At 37.7% G+C, this 23,320-nt stretch overlaps 2 protein-coding genes across 2 annotated transcripts in view; one reads left to right on the top strand and one right to left on the bottom strand.

Moving 5' to 3' along the window:
• Positions 1–3,016: 3,016 nt before the first annotated feature.
• LOC129280821 (large ribosomal subunit protein uL13m-like) lies at positions 3,017–15,460 on the top strand. The gene is made up of 7 exons (XM_054916828.2): positions 3,017–3,369; positions 6,240–6,363; positions 7,493–7,586; positions 8,381–8,441; positions 9,398–9,484; positions 10,294–10,415; positions 11,498–15,460. The coding sequence occupies exons 1-7, from the start codon at positions 3,349–3,351 to the stop codon at positions 11,514–11,516; spliced, it is 528 nt and encodes a 175-aa protein (XP_054772803.2). The 5' UTR covers positions 3,017–3,348; the 3' UTR covers positions 11,517–15,460.
• Positions 13,872–23,320, bottom strand: part of LOC129280098 (trifunctional enzyme subunit beta, mitochondrial-like) — a 22,713-nt gene continuing 13,264 nt past the window's right edge. Inside the window, exons 9-14 of the mRNA XM_064111756.1 lie at positions 22,982–23,074; positions 20,961–21,173; positions 19,636–19,763; positions 18,864–19,026; positions 17,546–17,710; positions 13,872–15,796 (exon numbers count right to left, since the gene is read on the bottom strand). Coding sequence (XP_063967826.1) covers positions 15,758–15,796; positions 17,546–17,710; positions 18,864–19,026; positions 19,636–19,763; positions 20,961–21,173; positions 22,982–23,074 — 801 coding nt within the window. The 3' untranslated portion in view covers positions 13,872–15,757. The remainder of the gene's footprint in view (positions 15,797–17,545; positions 17,711–18,863; positions 19,027–19,635; positions 19,764–20,960; positions 21,174–22,981; positions 23,075–23,320) is intronic.

Here is a 23,320-nt window from a genome sequence, read left to right as displayed (position 1 = left end):
TTTTTCCAAGCCGCAAGCTCTGTCCGGTTTAATGCTACCAATTGTATTACTGTACTGTGTCTGTAATCATGATTACAGACACAGTACAGTCTTTTTAATTTCGATTTTTGTCATAAATTGTTTTGTTCATTCTGTCATGTCTGTATGTCCTTGGACAATGAGAAATGAGAACTAAATGAATAGATCAATACTTTTATTTAAATAGTCAAAAAGAGTTTTCTTTTTGTTTGTGAGTGTGATAAAATCCAGAGGGTGATGCTTGTAAGGAGATCAAAACATAATCATTATTTTACACTAGCTGTAAACTTATTAGGTATAAAACGGCCAGTTGAATATCGTCGAAGTTATCTGGTATTTGGCCTGTGGGTCAATACGAGCTCTTGATTTTTAAGTTAGCCTACAAGAACTGTAGTCTTATAGCTTTGGAGGCAATTGTTGGATACGAATTAGAGAGATACTACTGGCAGTATAGTCGATGAAATTGTTTTATATGCTTTATTAATACATACGCGGGGATTCATTTTTGGGGGCCCCGTCCGGGTTAGACATGCTATAATTTATTGAGGGGGGGGGGCACGTACCCCTTTCCTGCGGGATCACCATAAATAGAATTTCTTCCTTTTACCCCCTCCCCACTTTTCGATTACAAATTCTGAATAATTAAGGCGTGTCTACATTTTTTTACAGGTTCATTTAGTTTCCTAAGGCTGACTTTTTAGTCAGTGTATAGTATGCCTAGTCTCTATCCACATTTACTGCCTTGTCAGAAAGTCCTATTCCAGGCATTTTCACGGTTCAAAAAGTGAAAAAGGAGGAGAAATGGGAAAGAAGCTAGAGGGGGAAAACGTATAAAGGAGAAAATAAATTCACATAAAAGAGACCGAGCTATTTTATATTTCCAAATGAAACAATTAAGAAGGGCGCGTCCCCTAAAATTATTTTGTTCGTCGTCTATTTATTCAGGGGGCCCGTTTCTCAACACCTGGACAAGTTAGTGAGTCCAGAGGCGTCGATCCTGGGGGGGCAGGGGGGCGATCGCCCCACCAATGAAAATATTGGGGGGGCAAACATATCATTTTGCCCCCCCAATAATTCCGGATATGCATAAAAAAAAAACAAGATTGTAATGTTCAGCAAGCGAGATTGAGATACACAACTCGTTCTTTATTTAAAATCGTGCTCAAAATGTCCGCTTTTCAGATTGGACTATAAAAAATTTCAGCTCACGCTTCGCGCTCGCATCATTTCTGTAGCAAAAACCCATACTTTTCATGATTAAATTGGTGAATGTAAATGTCCCGTTTTCAGTTCTAAGCCTCAAAAGAACTGCTTCAATTTGCAATAATCTTTTCTTGGATATATAGCTTGTTCTTTATCAAAAACGTCCAGTAAACTCATTTTTTCAGATCAAAATATCAAAATTTTCAGCTCGCGCTTCGCGCTCGCATCTATTCTTCTTTTAGATACAAATCTTAATCATTGGTACCAAAAATGCTTAGAATATCAAGTTTTCAGCTCAGAATATAAAGAAATTTGAGCTCACTCTCGGCACTCGTACTATCTGTGTAGTGAGATACGTGTCTGTGTCTCATGAGTCATATATATATATATATAGCTTGTTCTTTATCAAAAACGTCCAGTAAACTCATTTTTTCAGATCAAAATATCAAAATATGCGAGTGCAAAGTGCGAGCGAAAATATGTTTGTGTGTGTGTGTATATAATATATATGTATATATATATATATATATGTGTGTGTGTGTGTGTGTGTCTGTGTGTGTGGGTGGGTGTTTTGTACGATCGAGTGCCTTTGGAACGTTAATGATTTTGCCCCCCCAATCTGAAAAATGGATCGACGCCCCTGAGTTAGTCATATCTTTATCCATGCGCACCAACCACAGAGTTAGTTCCAATCTTACTAAACTTGTTTCATGAAAGGCTTCATTTACTAGAACTCCTTGATATCGATACTATCGGTAAAAAGAGTAGCCGAGACGTAGCCTTATTTACAAATAAGCATTTTCAAAAAGCAAAATTATGATAAAACTGCAATTATTGTGATGAATTGGGAAATACGTTTTATCAGAATAATAGCAGAGGCAAAGAATGCATTATACATACTTAACCGTGAATATTGGAGCATTTAATCGCTGAGAAAATGAAATTGTGAATAATCAGTCATTTTATGACCGTCACACACATATGCGTTTGGACGTTCAGATGGGTACCACGGGAGAGCAAGTTTTATAGTTTAAGGAAAAAAACCATAAAGGGTATCTTTGTAAAATTATAAAAATAATACGGTTATTATGATTTCAAACATCATCAAAATATAGTTTAACCTGAATTGTTTAAATCTTTAGATACCGAAGCATACGATTTGACAAATTCTATGCATGAATTAGAGATAAAATTTATAAAATGTTGATAAGGGTCTGAAAACAACGAGTACAAGCTCATATTATGAATGGTATGACGTGGTAGAATCTTTATTGATTCAATTATTTTACTATTTCAAAACGAATGGTTTTGTGGCGTTTTACCAACAGTTTCTATGGTTTCTGTGCATTACAATTATTATTGAATGAATTATCCAACTTGTTTTGCAATGTAATTTCAACTTCTATGATTGATTACGTAATAATTTTTTTTAATTTCGAGGCACTTTTGCATGTCATAGGCCACGTGATACCACTATACGTCATTAAGTGTGTGTGTATTTGAATTTTGTCAGACGTGTATCAATCAGATATGATTATTTACGTCTGGGACCGACCTTTAACGTCACCATCCGAAAGATGTGACCAGGGCTCGAACCTCTGCATCAATTTGTAACTTAATTAAGAAATAAGTTATGACAGGTTCTGAGGTGTCAGAAATATTGTTGTCCCCGATCTTGACAAAGAGGGCTTCGTGAAACGGTTAGCGGACAAGTATAGGTCACTCTCCGATTTAGTCAATATCGAAGTTCGACTTATATGACGGTACGGTGTCGAGAAACGGGCCCCATTTCGATATACCGGTAGATATCAAAATTATCGTGGCGCCGCCGTGTATAGACATGGGAAGAATAAATACATTTTTTAACATTTATTCAGTATGGGCTAATATTGGAGTGGCGTCAGCGGCTCCCTTATTTGCATTCGCCTTTTGTGAATACAATTTTAGAAACTTTGAAAATGCTTAGTCTGTGGAAAAGTGACAAAATTATTTCTTTCTTTTTTACTTTATTAAAGATACCGTGCGATATTATGCTGATTTTTTTTTAAGGCGAACGATCGCGAAGGAAGGTTCGAATTACCCGTTTTCATTGACCATTTTTTCTGTAATTGAGTGACTATTTCGATCATGTCTAGTCGGATCACGCAGGTGAGAAATATTTTTTAAATTATTCTTAATTTGATGGAAAGTGATGGAGGATATTTACTGCATGTATCTTCCTTTAACCGCGTGAAATACTGAATGATGCTGATGTTATTTTCTACGCTGGTCCCATTCGTTCGCTTTTGAGTAAGTGGTACATGTTCAGCTTCAGATAAATGTGAAATCACGGCAAGCTTAGCCAGGAGGCTCAGAGCATGGACCTATTACAAATGGACGTTCAACGAATCCACTCCTTTCGGTCGAAGACCGTCACCGCTAATCCTTTTATAAATAGAGCGCTGGCAGCTGACGCCCATCAAGCCGGTCGTAAAGCACGCTGTCACAGTCACTAGTCCGTAGTCGGTGCAGTGTCAGTGTCACTGATAAGTGATAGACAGCGGAAATCAATTGTGCGCTGCTTCTACACATTGCGATGTTGTTCATTCACTTTTCAAAAGCAACACATAGCAGCGAACGTTAACGCTATGAAAATGATTGCAGAAACAAGAAAACAGGCGTGCATAAACCTATTTTTTACGTACATCGCTAACCGCTCACAAAATGCATTGACATCACCGTGCAGATTACCTCGGGCGATGTTCGTGCAGGCTCCACTCCACTTCACTACCGCTACACTCCGCTCCACCTACCCGAACATCGGGACCGTGAACCATTTCGGATATACCGAGTCACAAAGGTGGGATGGCAATCATGATAATTGTAAAAATTAAACAAAAAAAATATAACGAAAAAGATGATTGACTTAATATCTTACTCGACACCCGTATTTCACTCCGTTTCCATCCTCCGGTTATCCTCAAAATTGGTGATTCTGGGCCAGTATCTTTTTCTTCACACGTATTATTCACGGCCGATTTAAAAACATCGCATGCGATCGCAGGTCAAACCGATCTTGTGCAGATCAGTTTATCTACAGCAAAAAAGCAGTTATAATTCGACGGAGAAATGTGCAGAAAAACTTTAAAAATGCATTTTTTTCAGACAGTATTGGTGTTGATAGTCGCGCTTACCTTCGGTCAGAAGTTGAATTTCATTTGGGCGTAAAATTTCAGAGGATTGACGAAATTTAATAGGATTTTTTCTGATGATCAGACGACAGTTGCACAGTATTGACAGCGTGAAATAATGTATAGAAAACCAAAAATAAATTGCGCATTGCATTATAGGTAATGCAGGGACTTTCCCTGATCGCAGCTATCGAGCTTACATGACCACATATCGCATCTGGTCGAAAGAGGGCCAGAAATCGAGCAGTGACTGTCATTGTCCGAGAAGGGATTGAGTAAACAATCGCCCCGGGCGCTCGTCGTAAAAAAAGCGCAAAGAGAAAGTTAACTGTGTGAAAGCAATTTTGACAGCTGAAAACAGGTAGTGACCATAAAATGCTCTCGTTGAATATCCATTTGTAATAGGTCCATGCTCAAGAGTAAAAATCATTTACTAACGTATGCTACTCTCCAAGGAGCCAGGGATTCTATTGCATTCATCTACACATACCGCCAAAAAGTCTCAAACTTTCGCCCCGAGATTTCTACTTTCCTTCTAAAAGATCTAGATGAAGTTGTATCCCATTTAAATGGGATACAACTCCATTTCCGAAATTTCTATGCTATCGATTTCATTTTTAAACAAGAATTTATTTTAAAAATGAGAAAAATATTATGAAAATACGGGGGAGACTCGCCCGATGTTTACGTCGCCATCTTGTTTCCTATTGTTTTTTCCCCAATGTTACTGACGCGCCCCCGGGGGGGGGGGGGGGGTATTTTGTCAGTTTTGGACGCAGTCCGCGCGTGGACTCGTTAAGGGTATCAAAAACACTGATTTTCAAGAAAAAGGGTGGTTTTGAAAGGCTGGTCAATGGTTAATCGCCAGGTCTGACGTATTTAGGGTATGTTTTTTTTCCCTGAGGTCATATTTTTGCGACAACTTGTTTAGGGGCCAAAATGTGTAAATAAATCCCACAAAAAACTTGTTTAGGGGGTTATTTTGCACACAGAGAAAAACTCGTTTAGGGGGTAATTACTTGGTCATGCGTGTGTACAGCAATATATTTGACTGCCCCCCCCCCCCCCGGGTGACGCGCGCGTCAATAAAAACCAAAAGAAATATTGAGTAATGGACATAATCGACTCTCATTTGCATGTCACTGAGTTGTGCATATACATGTATAACTGTTTTGTGAAAATATGCGAAACTTTGAAATGTCATAACTTTCTTATTTTACATCCATGACATCCGATTTTGATGAAATTTTCAGTGTTATGCTTGTTTGATTTTACTATATTTATTCAAGTCAACATTTTTCTGGGGTGGACTTGACCTTTAAGTTTTATAAATCATGAAAAATCAGCCCAGTGATTGAATGATGTTATTACATTTAGCTTAAAGGTAAATGCTAGTTTTGGTAACGATATCAAAATGAGTTCGTACAGAATCCAATGAAATGACCACCAAAGTGTCTGTTTGTATAAATAAAACGCATGTGCCAAAGGATTCTGGAAGAAATTGTGTAATTGCTGAGAAATCAGCAAATAAGCACAGGATTCGGGTAGAGCGTCGGGCCCGACGCTCAAAGCAATAATTATACACTGTCCCACGTGCGCTTATCTGTGTTGGGGAAGTTCAGTCTGAACATTTTTCAGCGTAGATTTCAAGATTTCACAAAGTTCAGTTTATGTAACTGTACCAGATCTAGATCCTCGATGATATACTGACAATTAAGCCTGGTTTTACAGACTTTCTCATGAAATCAGTGTTTACTGCAACTACTGGAATTTCTCTTTAAGTACGCTCCTTGGCCTTCTTTTCTTTAATTTACATGATCTTTCATTTTTCCCCCTCCCCTCCTCTAGCAATGGGCGACCTTTTCTCGCTTGTGGTACCTCATTGATGCGTATCGACAGCCTCCTGGAAGGGTAGCAGTGGCCATCTCTAAAGTTCTTCAGGGCAAACACAAGCCAATATACCATCCGCTTAGTAAGTTCCGACAAAGAGGGGTTTATTTTCAATTGGTCTAATGCCAATGCGTCCAATTACCAACTACTATCATTTGGTTTACCATCAGTTCGTCCACTACTTGCCACTTCGTCCTTTGACCATTTGTCTAATTACCAGTTGGTCCAATAGCCATTTAGTTCATATGCCATTTGGTCTAATATGACAGTGTGTTGATTGAGCTAAATGAATGAAAATAAAATGAATATTAGACCAAGTGGTTATGAGACGAACTGGTGATTAGACAAAGTGATAATTGGACCAAATGGTTATTGGACCAAGTGGTTGTTAGACGAATTGTTGATGGACAGAATGGCATTAGAATAAATGAAGGTAGACCATGTGGTGAGTGGACAAGTTGGCAGTAGACGAATTGGTAATTTACCCAAAGAGGTGGGGTGGGAGCAAGAGCTATGTGGTAAGGGGTTTTATGCACCACTCGTTGGGCATTAATTTCATTGGCAAAATGTGCACTCTACAGTGTTATGTATGGTACTGTGACTGCAGTGAAGTATTCCAATTCAGATTTTTTTACAGAGGCTGTGTATAAATCATAAATTATCAAAAAATGCAGAAAAAAATGCAATTCTTTGCAGTATTGAAGATTTAAAATTCACTGTAGATATTTTCATATATTCCTAGTCCTACAATGTTATAAACACATTTAAGAAATTGAGGCATAGGAATTACAATTTCTGTGCATGATAATTCAAGTGCCTACATGTAGCTTTAGGATCCCTTCCTATTCCGGCTGCAAAATTAAGAGGTGTTTTGGGGAAATGCCCCAGAATTCAAAATCAAGGTTACCATGGTAGTTGTCATAATGGCAAAGTTACAACAGTTCTAACACTTTGTGGAACGGGCCACACAGAATTGGACTATTTCTCCTGTAGGTTTTTCAGTCGTCACTTCAGCTATTGATAATTTGTCTGGTGGTTTACCCCCCCCCCCCGTACTTTTGCAATATAGCATATTAAAATCTATCTACCTGTTCAGCTTCGACTATTGCACTTGGCAGCCTGTTCTAGTCTGCCCTTTGACAAAAACTAATACTTGTAACTTTACAATTGAGATCACATAGTAAAATTTTTTGTTGCTCTTTGAAACACAGGTGATGTTGGAGATCATGTAGTGGTGATAAATACAAGTCAAGTGGCATATTCCAAGGATAAATGGGAGGAAAAAATTTACTATCATCATACAGGGCAAGTATTTGATTTTTCTATTATTTTATTCTGTAGCGTTTAGTAGTAGAAGTTTTAGTAGTAGTAGTAGTAGTAGATGTAGTAGTAGATGTAGTAGTAGTAGTAGTAGTAGCAGTAGTAGTAGTGGCAGTAGTAGTAGTGGTAGTAGTAGTAGTAGTAGTAGTAGTAGTAGTAGTAGTAGTAGTAATAGTAGTAGTAGTAATAGTAGTAGTAGCAGTATTAGTAGTAGTAGCCGGGGGGGGGGGGGGGGGGGGTGGTTACTCGAATTATAATGTGATGTGCCACACCAAAATGAAAATAGGGGGCTCTAGAACTAAACTTTGGTCTTAAAATTGGGGTCTCTAGAACTGCTCTTTGAGTAACGATTGCAAAAAATACAATGCTCTGGAACGGCGTAAACTCTTGTGTTTCGGAGCTTTGCATGAATATGCATGAAATTGGTCACATGACGTTTCTGACCGATGAACCAATCAGGCGAATCAGCGTCCTCCGAATCACTGCGCAGAGCTTTAGCTCCCGTTGAACAGAGTTGAATGGCAATTTGCCGCTGTGCTGCAATGAGGAATGGTGGGCACTGGATCAAGAAACCACAAATTTGAGGATCTTCAGAACAGGGGAAAATAGGAATTTCTATGGCTTTCTAAAGTGATGATGCTCTGGAATGGAAATTTATAAGAAGAAAAACATGTAACGATTGCGAAAAAGGCCTGGATATTTTCAAGTAAAAGCTTAAGGAACATTTTCTCCAGATAATTGTCATGAATGCTTTCTCTTTGTTTCCTCACCTGTTTCAGATATCCCAAGGGCTTCAGTGCTACGCCTGCCCATGAACTGCATAAAAAGGATCCGACCAAGGTAAAGGACGTTGACATAATCCCTCTCGGGACTCAGGAGGGCGCCGTGGACACAAAGGAAAATAATCAAACAGCGCCCTCAGGAGTTCCCGGGAGGAATTAACTCTACATTTTCACTACATCCGAGTCAACAGGAAAAAGATGAATTTTTAACTTTCGGGGCTACCTTTTACAGCCCACAACTAAAATAAGCTTTTAACATTGCAGTACATGGGACTTTTCAGGGGCTCTTTCATAATTTTCCAGGGCTGCTGAGCGTTTTGGAGGTGAAATTGTCCCAAGCCCCTGTGCAATTTTTTTCCTGCATGGGGGGGGGGGGCATTCACAAATATTCAAGTCTGACTAAATTTTGCACTTTTAATCCCAGTTGCATGTCATGCATGACACATTTCCAAATTGGTCAGACCTTGTAAACTCATGGGATGGTCTCTTCTAGGAATTTAGCATGATAACTTTAGTCAGACTAGAACCTCTGTGAAAAACACCATGTTTTTATGATATTGTAAAAGGTGAATGTGTTATAGAGTAAATTTGCTTTTTGATTTTATTTTATCTTGGTTTATTAATATTGTTTTTCAGTAGGCCCCTCCTGTCTGTTAGCCTACCCGTCCAGTGTTAGTTCATATTAAAAGAAGATCTAATCTTGGTTTTAAAACAAAGAGAAAGACAAGGAAACAGAATGGTCAAAGATTGAATAAAACAGACAAAGAATGCAAAATTCATGACCGTTTGAAAATTTAGATCACCAAAGTTTTTTGAATAAGGAATTAACAATATGGTAAGACGATGACAAGGGGTATGGATGACTTCGCCCTTTGCTGTGTACTTAGTTTTCAGAAATAGCTGTAGCGAGAAGATTTTAAAAAATTTAAGTAAAACTATCTACTACATGTAAAGTGCATAAAAGATTCATGAATTATACTACAAATTATCTTTTCACTTTTGTATGATTTTCAGGTTATAAAGAAAGCTGTATACGGCATGCTTCCCAAAGATCTAAGAAGACGAGAGATGATGAGAAGGCTACATCTGTATGCTGATGATGTAAGTTGATTTGTCAAGGTTTCAAATGAATTCATAGGAGGTTGTCGATGAGGATTTTTTGTTGTGCGTGTTGGCAGGGATGACTAGACGACAGACTCCAGGCGATGGCTTGCTGGCCTTGGTCTTGGTATATCGCCACCAGGGGAGCGTTTCATAAACATCTTTGTCTGACAAGTCAGATCTGACAACTTACTTGATTTTCATTGGCTGAGAGGCACTCTTACTATGGCAACTGTCAGATAAAATTGGACTTGTCAGAAAAAACGTCTGACAATTCCTTTCATGACACAGTCCCCTGGGGCTTATAACACAAAGCTTACCAATGATCATAGAACATTTTTCTACGATTGATTCCATTTATTACAATGTTCAATCAATCGTGAAAATCAAGCGTATGATTATCCCAGTCATTTTACAATGAAGTTTTGATACCATTCTGTTGCGTGCCTTCGCAAATCACGATATTTCTGGTTATTTTCATAAGTGGGCGAGACACAAAATCGCTTTTGCCTTTTTATGAAATTACAAATATATGATAATGTGATATATTGTGAACTATTATTTCAATATCCTTTTTTGTATTATGATGTTTATGTAATGCCTCTGTACCTCTGTAAACTCATTGCAATTGGGCTTTGTCACAATGATGTTTTTTATCAATAAACGTAACTGTGGCATTATATTCACCAAGGCGACGTCACTTATAAGTTTTGTAATCAGGTAGCTTACTTGATGGTGATAATGAATATATAATATTTTCAAGGTGCTTATTACAGATGTTTCTCTCACCTCTCAATCTGCCCTTCCAGGACGTACCAGAGGACATTATTGCCAATATCAGTGAGCAAATCAAACCTAGCAGAGAACTCCCCAAAGCTCTCACAGAATACACGCAGGAAGAACGGGACAGTTTTCCGAGGTTATGGCTACCGTAAGTTGTCTCACCTGTAGTTTTGCACTGTATTTATGGGCTTTGTTACCCAAAGCTTATGAATCAATCATAAATCAAACTTTTGTGACTCATTGCATTGGCCACAATGTACAATCAGTCTTGAAAATGGAATGTACGATGGTGGTCCCCAAGTCTGCGCACCTAACGATTTGAGTTAAAATTTAACATGAACTTCTTTTTATTTCACAAAATCTTTCTGTTAATAATGTTCCTTATATTATCATGAGTAAGTGTACCAAATATCTCCTTAAAATTTGAAAGAAATATAGGATTTTCTTTGAAAAAACCTCGGGCAGTCATTTTCAGATTGAAAAAAAAATTGGTACCCCATGTCTGCGCACCCATTCACTTTGCACACGATTCGGGTATTTTGATGAGAAAGGCTGCATTTTGAGGCCGTCACATGAAATGCCCAAATTTCATTATTTTTCCACCATTTTGAGTCGGATTTTTTAATGAATATCTGTCTATGTGTTCCATGTGTAAAGTTTGTGTTCTTGCGTATCTTCTTTTACTAGAATCGCGCAGATACGCGTGTGCGCAGACAAGGGGGACTGCGCAGACTTGGGGGAACTTGCCATGCAATCGGTTACTAACCTTTGCGATACTGGACCCTGAAATAAGACAACAACCAGATCCACGAAGTCATGATGGAGGGGGGGTATGGGTGGGGCACACAAATCTCTGAAAGTTTTTCTGGCAGACAAGACAAAATATAGTGTCCTCTCATCTGTTTCCACATTTGGAAAATGAAAATCCATATTTTATTGTTCGAAATAGACACCAAAAACAAAATACTCCGAAAATTTGTTTTGCCCAATTGATCGTGGGCCCGACAGCCGCTGTGCAGTGCCAGATCGACGAGGCTCTATCCCTTTAATTGTTGAATGCCAAACAGAGTAGCAGCAACTCCCATCTTTTGGTCTGACGGGGTTTGAACCCAAGACCTCCCGGTTGTGAGACGGACGTTTTACCAACTGAGCCAACACAAAGGTCTTTCCTTTGCTATGTATTTTTCTTTTTATTCTTGAATATTTTATTCTTAATTTTGTCATTAACAGGCAGGAACCAAAGTTCTGACAAGAGGAGCCAACATCACTCGAGCCAGGGCTGCCAAGAGACTCTATTTATTTAAGAACTTCTTAGAAACACCGTGCATCACCACCATTGTTCCGCAAGATTGAATGCTATTGCAGAAGCTACTTCTTACAAGACACAGGTGTGCTGTCTGTTCTAGCCACTGGAAGCAGAATGATAGCAATGGTGAGAAACTTTCTTCGAGAAACATCTTTCTGTATTACCGCCATCATTCAGCATTCTCAAACGCAACTGTGGAAGCTGCTTTTTGAACGCAGTGTGCTTTTTCTGTGTTAGCCAATGGAAGGAGAATGGTCGTTATGGTGAAATTGAGCCTCATGGAAGTTAATCAGGATCAGGTGAGGGTTTCATGAACCAAACAGTCAATGCTTTTCACTGTCCTATGTTATAAGCTACCGATATCCTAGCATCCGATTGGCTCAGAGCAAACTGGTCATTGAAAATCACTGACTTTATGTTTTATGAAACACTCCTCTGTTGCTTACTGGATGGAGACGTACCCTGTACAAGGCCTAAGGGCAATGCATTCAGAAGTAAGAGTGAACTATGTGCAGAAGTCAAAGAGTTAAGTGAATGATTTGGAGAACCTTTGTATTCTTGATCAAGGAATCGTTTTGTGTTTGCAATTTGGATCATCTTTGGATGAAGTCCCAACAGGGGAGCATTCCGTTTACATTTTTGTGAGACAAATTGTCAGACCCGACAACTTTCCTTGATTTGCATCGACTGAGAAATACTGTTTCTATGGTAATTGTCGGATAAAACAGATTTTGTCCGATGGATTAAGTTCTTTCATGAAACGCTCCCCAGAATGTTCATTTTGAACGCACTCATTTCCAGCTTCAACATCTCCTATCCCACTGGCATGCCATGTCTGAACAAGCCTCCATATCCCACTAGATTGTACACAGAAATTATGCAGAGCTGTGTTCTTTCCTTGTGTGAAAGAGCCTTTATTATGTCTTGATATTTTTATCAAATAGGAAAAGTGAGAAGTATTTCTGGTTCCATCGCAGCGTCATTATATTTGAGAACTGTTTGGCTTGTATTCTCGAAAAAGGTTTCAATTTTAGCATGGTACAAAACCATGGACTACAGTATGCAGATTGTTTTGTTATCGCACCTCAATTAGGCGCCCCTATCCCAAAGAACACATTTATAATTGGACTTTTCTTAATAATTATGCACAAAAATCTGCATAGTCCATGGTACCACTGAAACCTCTTTTGGGAATTCAGGGCTTTGAGTGTGTGAGAAGTTAATGGAGATATGGAGAGGGGGATCATAAACGAGGCAGAGCAAAATCTGTGAAAGGAAAATAATGAAAGAAAGGAGAAAGATAAAGAGGTTGAGGGATGAGAGAAGGAGAAAATTAAAGATAAATGAAAGAAGTTGCAGTAAAACACTGATTTCATGAGAAAGTCTGTAAAACCAAGGTTAACTGTCACTATATCACTGTAGATCGAGATCTGGTAGAGTTTATACATAAACAGAACTTTGTGAAATCACGAAATCTAAGCTGAAAGATCACAAAGACATGTGGGAGGGTGTAATATTATTAACAGGAAAAAGACCAAACAAATGGCTAGAATGTCATGCTTATTTCCATATCCATCCATATTTTATTGTTCGAAATAGACATGAAAGGAAATACTCCGAAAATTTGCTTTGCCCAATTGATCGTGGGCCCGTGCAGCGCCAGATGGATGAGGCTCTATCCCTCGTCGTTGAACACCAAACAGGGATTGCAGCAACTCCCATCTTTTAACGTCTTTTGGTCCGATGCGGCCGGGGTTTGAACCCCCGACCTCCCGGTTGTGAGACGGACACTACCAACTGAGCCAACACACCGGTGTCATGCTTATTTTGCTAATTTCTTGGCAATAACAATATCTTGTAGATTCCTTTGGCAGATATTTTGTATTCATAAATACAGACACTTACTTGGATGATCATTTTATTTGTTTCTGTACAAACTCATTTTAAAATTGTTACAACTGGCAATTATCTTTAAATTAGTGGAAGAGACCAAATGAGAGGATAAGAGAATTGAAGACTCCTGAGGAGAAAATTACAATGTTTGAAAGCAAAAAGAGACCGGCAAATGTAGCCAGGAAGGAATTTGTAGACAAGGAGAAAAGAACTTGTGAAACGTAAGAGAAAGAAGAGAGACAGAAATAGAGGATGTTTGTTATTAATTAGAATTCAGGACAATCAACACTACTTTCTTAATATAAATCTGAAACCAGTTTTAAAACCACTCTCCATTTTTCTCATAATCATATCTCACAATTTGTATAATTTCTGACACACACAAACACAGATGCAGCGATGCGATTATTATTAGAGAATTTATTAAATTTCATGACATGTACAATTCAAACATGCTTTCACAAAGCTTTATTATACTACACAACATATATATGTCACAAATTTCTTCATCTTAATAGGGCCAGCAATACAAATAAACAGATTCTGCAAGGCTTCACCTTTCAAAATGTGACCTGAGGATTTCCCTTCAAAACCCAAAGGCCTTAAAATGACCAGGGCCCTGTCTTACAAAAAGCTACGACTGATCCAATCAATCGTAACTCTATGGAAATCCACCAGGGTCATAATTTTTTATACAGGAAATTTGCACAATGTCCTTGGTAAACAAAGAGAAGCACAGTGAATTTTCAAGAAAACAATGCATGAATATAAATCATAGTCAAAAAATATTTTGAAAAAAGATGCATAATAGATGTTGATGTTGTTGGCCGTCCATCGAGTGATTGGGTCAATCGCAACTCTTTGTAAGACGGGCCCCTGATTTAAAAGCCATCACTGCATTGGTCAAATCATGCCAAGAGGATCAGGGGCCAGTTGCAGAAAGAGTTGCAATCAATCGCAACTCTAAAACTCATGCGCAACTTGATTTTCAACCAATCAACAGCGCGCATTTGGGACTTGCGATTGATTTTTTTGGCTTGCGTTTAAACGCAACTCTTTCTGCAACGGGCCCCTGCATTACTGTGTACAAATAAGAAAGCATGGTAGATATCATGTGTACATCAGCATGCAACAACTATAAGTCACACTTAAATGTTTGCGAAGCTCCCCCAGGGACCTTTTAGACAAAATATCACATCTTAACTTCTTGCATCACCAACAGGAGGGGGGAACCATGGGGGAAATTGTCCCTTCCACCCCCCCCCCCTAACACCAAAAATCTTTAAATACAATTTTTGCATCATTAAACGCAAAATGTTTTCTCCCTGCTTCCCCCCCCCCCAATAAAAAACAAAAATGTTCTCTTTTGCCCTCCCTTTACCCCAATACTCACAAATTCCTGGTGCCACTGCAATAATTAGTTGAGAGCCAATGGTACCAACCATGGTACAAGAGAAAAAGTTGATTTTGGTATTAGACCAAAATGTATAACACTGCCTGGCTACAAACCATTGAAATAAATAACTAAATATTGGCTCCGTTATCATACTTCTAAAACCGATGTTTTGATATTCACCTTGGAATGGATGTACCTACATTTATTTTCAATGCAATATAAGACTATGCTATCCAGCAAAAATACATATATCAAACCTGTGAGGCATTTGTAAAACGGGAACACACATAAAAGATATGTTTAATACTGTAATACATTATATGAGCCTTGGGAGTGTTTCATGTACTTTTCACTCATCTTTTCACTCATTTTCAGTAACAAATATGCTGTGAGCCAATCAGATGCAAAGATTTCAGTAGCTTGTAACAAATAGTTAAAACATTTTTTATAAATATTTGTTTCATGAAATACTACCCTGGTGAAAACAATCCTTAGAAAGATATAAACACGCATTTTCACCTCCCACCGTAACAACTCATACAAAAAGTTTTTCTTCAAATTATGGAGCACAATTGCATGTTAGCTGTTCATTCTAAAAGTTTTTTCACTTTGTTTCATTCATTCTGGAATAGGAATAGGAAATGGATGGCCTGTATGACCCACAGGAAAAATACTTTACTGCACAGAAGATTTCATCAATGTAATTTAACAGCAGTGAATGCCTTTTATTTTTCCTTTCTCTCTTCTGTATGTAAACCCGACGTTCCATCAAATTCTATACAATATACATATTGCTCTGTGGCACATAGCAGTTTGCTTTTCAGTTAAATGTTTCCTGTGAAGTAATTTAGTTTTATAATCGATATGTACAACATAGAATGATGTCTCTTTGTCATTATGAAGATGGGTACCTCTCCACTACCATTGCGTGTCCCTGTCAAAGGAAAAAAAAAGAAAAAAAGAAAAAATAATAATAATTTTATTATCAGGACGCCTAGATTCTTTCACACATTAATGAACATGAAGAAAACACAAATGGATTTTGGAAATAAAGCAGCCTTTATTTGGTAACTTGCCACATGGTCTACCCCCGTTTTGTATACCTTCAGTTTGGTCCCAGGGTCTTATTCTACCGTGTGAGTAAGAAAAAAATTGACACAAATCCCCAATATAAGGACAAATTATGTCATGAACACATAATTATCATATATGGCCAGAAAAAGTTATGTTCTCCCACATAATTTGATACCATATTATGTGGTATGTCTTCATCCTCATATAATCAGGAGGTATATTTTGCAGTGAGGTAAATTTTGATTTGCGCCAAAGTAAGGCATGCCTGCAATAAATGAATCCAGATGTCCATGATGTCATTATCCTCCAACGGTTGCATTAACATCTATTTCAAAACACCTTTTCAATAAATTGACATAATAATTGTTTAATAAACACTTTTTAGTATCAATTTTCAAGTAAATTTCATTGAAATGGGGTTTGCAAATATGTTTACTAACTCATGTAGGATTATTGGCACCAATGCCATCTGGATTCTTTCATTGCCAATTCGTCTACTGCCAACTGGTCCACTCGCCACATGATCTACTTTCATCTAGTCTAAAAAAAAGGTTGGTCCAATAGCCATTTAGGCCATATACCACTTGGTCTATTAAATTGGACTAAGTATTACATTTTTCAAAATGAATGCAAATGAAATGGATATTAGACCAACTGGTTATGAGCCGAAATGGTCATAGATGAAATGGTGAATAGATGAAGTGATGATTGTACCAAATGGTTGTTAGACGAAATGATGGATGGAATGGCATTGGGCTAAATGAAAGTAGACCATGTGGTGAGTGGATAAGTTGGCAGTAGACGAATTGGCAGTTTATTGATAAAATTATGGGAAGCCCAAAATTCCAAAATTGCATTTTGATCTACATCACATATTTCCTATCTTAACTTGGCTCTATCCTCATGTTTTAATGATGAAGAGAACCATGTCATTAATTATTCCCAGTCAGTAATATGAATGTCAGATGAGCTGAAAAAATTGAATTTGTACTGCTAGATAGACCTGTCACTACTGGCTTTCCAAAGTTAAACCACAACTTGGCACCAGAGTTTAAATTCAACCCTAGTTCAGAATACAGGGCAATAAGTCTAAGGTTAAAGGGGAAGTTCACCCTGACAAAAGGTTTATTGTAAAATAGCAGAAAAAAAAAAATATTGCCAAAGGTTTGAGAAAAATCCATCAAAGAATTAAACAGTTATTAGAATTTTAATTATTTGATTTGTGATGTCATAGTCGAGAAGCATTCCAACACAGCGAATGGTAAAATATCAATGAAATGTCATTTCTCCAAAAATTGAAAATGGTACTGTACATTTTGTATGTCAACAGACAAATCATTTCACATCCAATCATGAAAAGAGAACAAAAATAAGTCATCAGGAACCATTAAAAAATGAATTCATGCATTCTATATTACATTACATATGGGGCAGCTGCTCGTTTATGACGTCACAAATCCACAAATTGAAATTCTTATTACTTTCTCAATCTTTAATGGATTTTCTTCAAACCTTCACCAATATATATTATTTTTCTGCTATTTTTACAACCTTTTCCTCTGGGTGAACTTCCCCTGTAATACATATTGTATGGTCAGTTTGAACTCACATGTCCACCAGCAGCACAAGCAGCAAGCACAGCAAACTGTCCATCCTCCTTCTCCAGACGATTGGCCGACGTGGTGGCCAGCCTGACCCCCGTGGCTCCAAAAGGATGACCGATGGAAAGAGATCCGCCCCAGAGGTTCATCTTGTCCATCGGGATCGCTCCAAGCTGTGGGGTATTAAAAAAAGGGGAAATGTTTCAGAAGGTCTGGGGTTCAAATCCCAGCGCAGCGCTGGTGTTCTTTCGAAGGACATTCCTCTACATTTATCTCTTTCCGCCCTGGGCCCCATTGTATAAAAGTTACTATTATGGTAACTTTACAATCAAATGGTAACTTCCATGGTAACTATGATCAATAGCCAAATCAGAATCAAGGATTCCATGCAAGTTGCCATTGCATGGCAAAGTTACCAAAATGTTAACTATTATGCAACGGGACCCAGGTGTAGAAAATGACCTACCCAATGGGAAGGAACTCCGTGAATGCTCATGAACGTGGTCAGGGAAACCTTACACAAGTCTGGGTAGTCATATGCAGTGCTTAGAAACGTATGAAGCTCTTCATAATAATGATAATTCAGTATCTACAAAGCACCTATCAAAAATGATCTAAGTGCTTTACATAAATATATATGCTAAATACAGGTAGATAAATTTGGCATATTATCATTATCATCAGAATAAGGCTTTTTTCTTTTTGGTTTTTTAAAACACAAGTGACTCGGCCGAGAATCAGAGAAATCTGTTTGACTTGGAAAATGTTAATTGAAAAAGGTGATTATCACATATTTTACTTTATCTGATATTGTATTTTGAAGTGCTGAATAAATAATAAATAAATGAATATATAAATCTGGTCTGAAGAATTACTTTGACTAGGGCGAATATTTGAGATTCGCTAAATGCAAACTCAACTGTATTACAGTATCTGTTTTCTCATCTGCATATACAAGATCTGGGCCCCATCTTACAAATAGTTGCGATTGATCCAATCAATTCCAACTATGGAAAGCCAGCAATGTTTATTTTTAAAAGATTTCAAGATATGAATGTATATCCATAAATTCATTGATTTCTTGACAATTTGGTGTGATCTCCTTTGTTTTCAAAGGACACTTTGCAAATTTCCCGTAGAGAAAATTATGACACTGATGGATTTTCATAGAGTTACGATTGATTGGATCAATCGTAACTCTTTGTAAGACGGGGCCCTGGAATACATCCTTGACGTGATAATGTGAGGAAACACGATACTGAGACATACAGATTTAAAAAACAAAAAAATGGAATGGGAAAAATTGAGATTTTTGATCATCCTCACCTTAGATTTGGCTCCTAGGAAATTCTGGCACCAGTAGTCGGAGCCGAGAGCGTTCAGGTTTGCAAGGATCTGACCAGCGAAGGCCTCGTGAATCTCAAACACATCGATGTCATCGAGGGTCAGCCCAGAGCGGGCCAGGACCTTGGGGATAGAGTAGGCAGGTCTACAGGAGAAACAGAAGGCCAAGTTCCAAATCATGAGGTCATTTAATGGCAAATTTAATTTATCCCCATTTTCCTACACAAATCTCTCTTTTCTTTGGGAGGGGGGGGGAGGGCAAATATCTGTTAGGGTCACTCCCACACATGCAACAAATATTTTTCATACAATTTACATTTAACAAATGGTTCCAGTTTGTTATTTATTGACATTTTTAGACCAATATGAAAACATGTAATGTTTGATATTGATATCAGGGGCCCGTAACAAAAAGCTGTGCAATCATCGTAAAACATTTTCTTTAAACAATCTTTGCTATTTAATTGCCCATTTTTGCGAAATATTTTGCTAAATCTAAGTCAGTCCCATACCTGGCTTAATTGTGCAGCTTACACATGTACATTAAGTGCATTCATCTATGTTGCGCACAGATGGATACATATATTACATATTATGGCTTAGACTTTACGATGTCACGATGGTCATTTTAAAGTATATTGCTCAACGTAAGCTTGATAAAGTAAAATAGTTAGAAGTGATCTGAATACGAGTATAGGCATTTTGTTCAGCCAAGTAGAAATAATCTGATTTGAATACCGGTCCAGATACCTACCCCAGTAAGAGTTGATCTGTGGGGTCCTGTGCCACGTACACATAGTCCCTCAGGTAAGCCTTTGGTTTGTAACCCATGGCTAGAGCCTTCTCTTCGGTCATAATCAAGCATGCGGAGGCCCCATCACTCTGATAGAAAAAAAAGAGAAAACTTGTGGTTCAAGAGTCTTATGGAGAAAGAGGAAAATAATGTTTGTAAGCTACATGTACATTTTTCACAAAGTAATTTGCATACATTACTTGATTATGTATGTATGATCAGATGAAATTTTCATGAGCCAACTGTCGTGTTAAGCCCATCGCAAATTATAAACAATCCGACTCCAACACAATTTTCGAACAAATCGTACTTTGTATTAAATTACAAATTAGAAGAAGTAAAATCATTTATTTAAAGTTCAGCGTAATGCCAGGAATACTAAACGATCCGACTACGACACAATTTTCGAACATATTACTTTGTATTAAATTTCAAATTTCCATGAAGTAAAATCATTTATTTGAAGTTTGGCATATTACCAGGAATACTAAACGATCCGACTCTGACGCTATTTTCAAACAAATCACACTTTGTATTTAAGTTGAAAGTCCACGGAAGTAAAACCATTTATTTGAAGTTCAGCATAATGCCAGGAATACTAAATCCAAATTCTGTTTTGCTGCAAGTCTTGTGGTCGGAGTAAAATCCAAATCAGCTTCAAGTCGCAACCGATGTTGACGCCAATACGATTTGGAACTGAATTTGCTTTTATTCCTACAGGGAGGCTTGGAATAGACTGGTATTTCGATTTTGACATTCATCCCACTTTTCGGAACTTTGATTGTTAAGATTTTATAGGTTGAAATGTTTATATCAAAGGCTATCATAATTTCTTTGAAAATCAGACTTTGTGTGCGCACTAATTAAACCAATTGGCAGTAGACCAAATGGGTTTAGCCCATATGGTATAGGACTATGATGACTATCTGAGAAGTAATAATAATAATAATGATTGACATTTATATAGCACTTTATCAATCTACGACTGCTCAAAGCGCTTCACAATTATTATTATCCGGTTACTGGATTCATAGCATTTCAAGCTGCCTGTTAGGCGCACACTTGCTAAACCAACCACAATGACGGTTGTTTCCTACCAGTACCCAATCAGCACCTGGGTGAGAGTGGCAAAGTGTGGATTAACGCCTTGCCAAAGGGCGCTAGGCCATGGTGGGATACGAACACACGACCCTCTGATTACAAGGCGAGAGTCAGAACTGCTACACCATGGCGCTTCCACAAAGTAAAACAACTGCATGTAGACCAAGTGAATGGGAAACCCTTACCAAGAAGGAAGCGTTTGCTGCAGTGATGGTCCCATGAGGTTTGATAAACGCTGGTTTTAGCCTTGCCATCTGGGCCTCACTGGACGGCCTGATGCCATTGTCGGCCTCGACGGCCTTGCCGGTCTTGGGAACGATGTAGGTCAGTCGGTCGGTCAAGAGACCTTCCTTGGTTGCCTTGTCTGCCAGGGTGTGGGAACGGATGCTGTAGTCGTCCTACAGGAATGAAAGTATTAGTATTCCAAAGAGTAATTCAAATTTGCATTATCATCGTGATAATACCATAATATTTCAAATTTATATAATTGTTTTTGTAATTTCTTGATTCTTTTGTAATGTTGCTTATATGTTGATTTCATGTGTATTCTTTTATCTGTTTTGTAAAACATTTGCCAATTCAGCAATTGCAAGCTGCAATCATTTGTTTTAAGATATCTTGAATCATAAATCTTGAATTATCCACTTATTCACACTGCAATGTCATCTAAAATATAAGCCTAACATTGTCAAGTAATATCTAAATATATATATTTTTTCAGCTAAGACCATTAACCAAAATGGAGTTTTGGGAATAAAGTGGTTGTAGATGGCAATTTCTTTACCATTTCCCTGGCACCCTCCTAAGTCGGATTAGGGGACTGGGAAGAGCATCTATTTTATACAGCAGTTCATGTAGCTTTCTGGCTTAGAACACATTGAAATCTAAATTGTTCACAATATTGTGATGAGCAATATATCATGGACACAATATTGTCTGTTCATTGACGTTACAATTTCATGACATTTCAATATTATCACCTTATGTGACCAGCCACCCAAAACCAACATTAAGTTGCCAGTAAAGGTTCACTGTGAATATCTAAAACAATAATAGGTTACCTGCCACCCCGAGACCAACAATAAGTCAACCAAAATCAATATCGAGATTTTTATTGAGCTTGAAAATGAATTTCCTAAGCTTTAAAATGATATATAATATGTTAAAATTTACCAACAATAACCATTACAAGTACTTGATTGAATGCAGAGGATATTCAGCAAGAAAAATAAGGAGAAAACTAGGTTTGAAATTTGGGGTTCACTCAAGCATGAAATGTGCATACTGTGTAATCTAAGTGAAACTTCCAAGCAGTCCGAAAAAGCAGTGTCCAAGAAACTCTTGTATCTTTTCTTTTATTCAACTTCACGACTTCAAATTTTCACAGTATGAAGAAGAATTGCTCTTTCAGATAAGCTATTTTTTTAATTTTTTTTATTTTGGAGACTAAATTACTAGGTTGGCTATTGACACAGAACCTTACCTAGCAAGTTATCGGTGGTTTTGGGGTGATAGGTCACATATGGTCTTTAAAAAAACAATAAATAGGAAATTAGCTTATCTGAAAGAGTAATTCTTCTTTAGACTGTCAAAATTATAAGTTGTAAAGTCAAATAAAAGACGTGATTCAGGAGTTTCAATGACACCAGGCTTCAGGACTACTGGAAATTTCTACTGAGATTGCACAGTGGGCACATCTCATGGCCGAGTCAACTCCGAACATGAAACACTGTTTTCTCCTTATTCTTTGTGGCTCTCTGTGATTTTTTTTTTTTTTTTTGGGGGGGGGGGGGTCACATTCAAGCAAGTACTCTAGTGGTTTATTGTCAGCAATTATGACAAGTATATCATTATAAAGCTTAGGATTGGCTATTTCAAGCTCAATAAAATTTTATGAAAAATCATTGTGGGTTTCATGGCCGTACGCAGCAGGGGGTCAGCATTCCCCCCCCCCCAAAAAAAAAAAAAAACTTTGAAAACCTACATTTTCTTTTCTTTACTTAAATTGTTTCATAAAATTCACCAAAAGTATACATCAAATCCTTTCATTTCACTTTTCAAAATGCAGAAAAGCTTGGTCGCTTCACTCCTTAGCTTTCAAGTTTCCACTTATAATTTGTACGCTTCTTGGTGGGTTTCAGAGTGGCATGCCACAAAATGGTGCAAGACTAAAAAAGCAAACATCTACAAATTGCATGAACGTTACCTGTTCTTGACGACTGACTCCAAAAGCAGCAGCCAGTCGGTCGGCGGAATGACCCATAGACTCGTTGGAAGAGAATTCAGCTACCGCAGGGAGCTGTGCAAATAATGTGATACAGTTAGCAGTTATTTTGACAATAGCTCAAGAAAATATATAATATGTACATGTGGGGCTCTGTATTCACAACAAAATATTGTATAAGATTAATGGACCCAGACCTATTTATACATTGTAGTTTCTAAATACATTCCCAGCATGTTGTTGTTGTTGTTGTTTATTTGTGTTTTAAGGCGAGTACCATTCAGATGTAAATATTAACGCCTGTAATTGATTTTGTTTGTA

The sequence above is a fragment of the Lytechinus pictus genome, chromosome 17, assembly GCF_037042905.1.
Source record: "Lytechinus pictus isolate F3 Inbred chromosome 17, Lp3.0, whole genome shotgun sequence".
NCBI classification, from domain to species: domain Eukaryota; kingdom Metazoa; phylum Echinodermata; class Echinoidea; order Temnopleuroida; family Toxopneustidae; genus Lytechinus; species Lytechinus pictus.
Note: the sequence above shows the minus strand (reverse complement) of the source record. Positions and strands in the feature narration are given on the sequence as shown.

Coding starts and splice junctions, on each gene's coding strand:
- LOC129280821 (XM_054916828.2), top strand. CDS start 3,349: ATGTCTAGTCGGATCACGCAG. Junction 7,587..8,380: donor ATTTACTATCATCATACAGG/GCAAGTATTTGA, acceptor CACCTGTTTCAG/ATATCCCAAGGGCTTCAGTG. Junction 8,442..9,397: donor ATAAAAAGGATCCGACCAAG/GTAAAGGACGTT, acceptor TATGATTTTCAG/GTTATAAAGAAAGCTGTATA.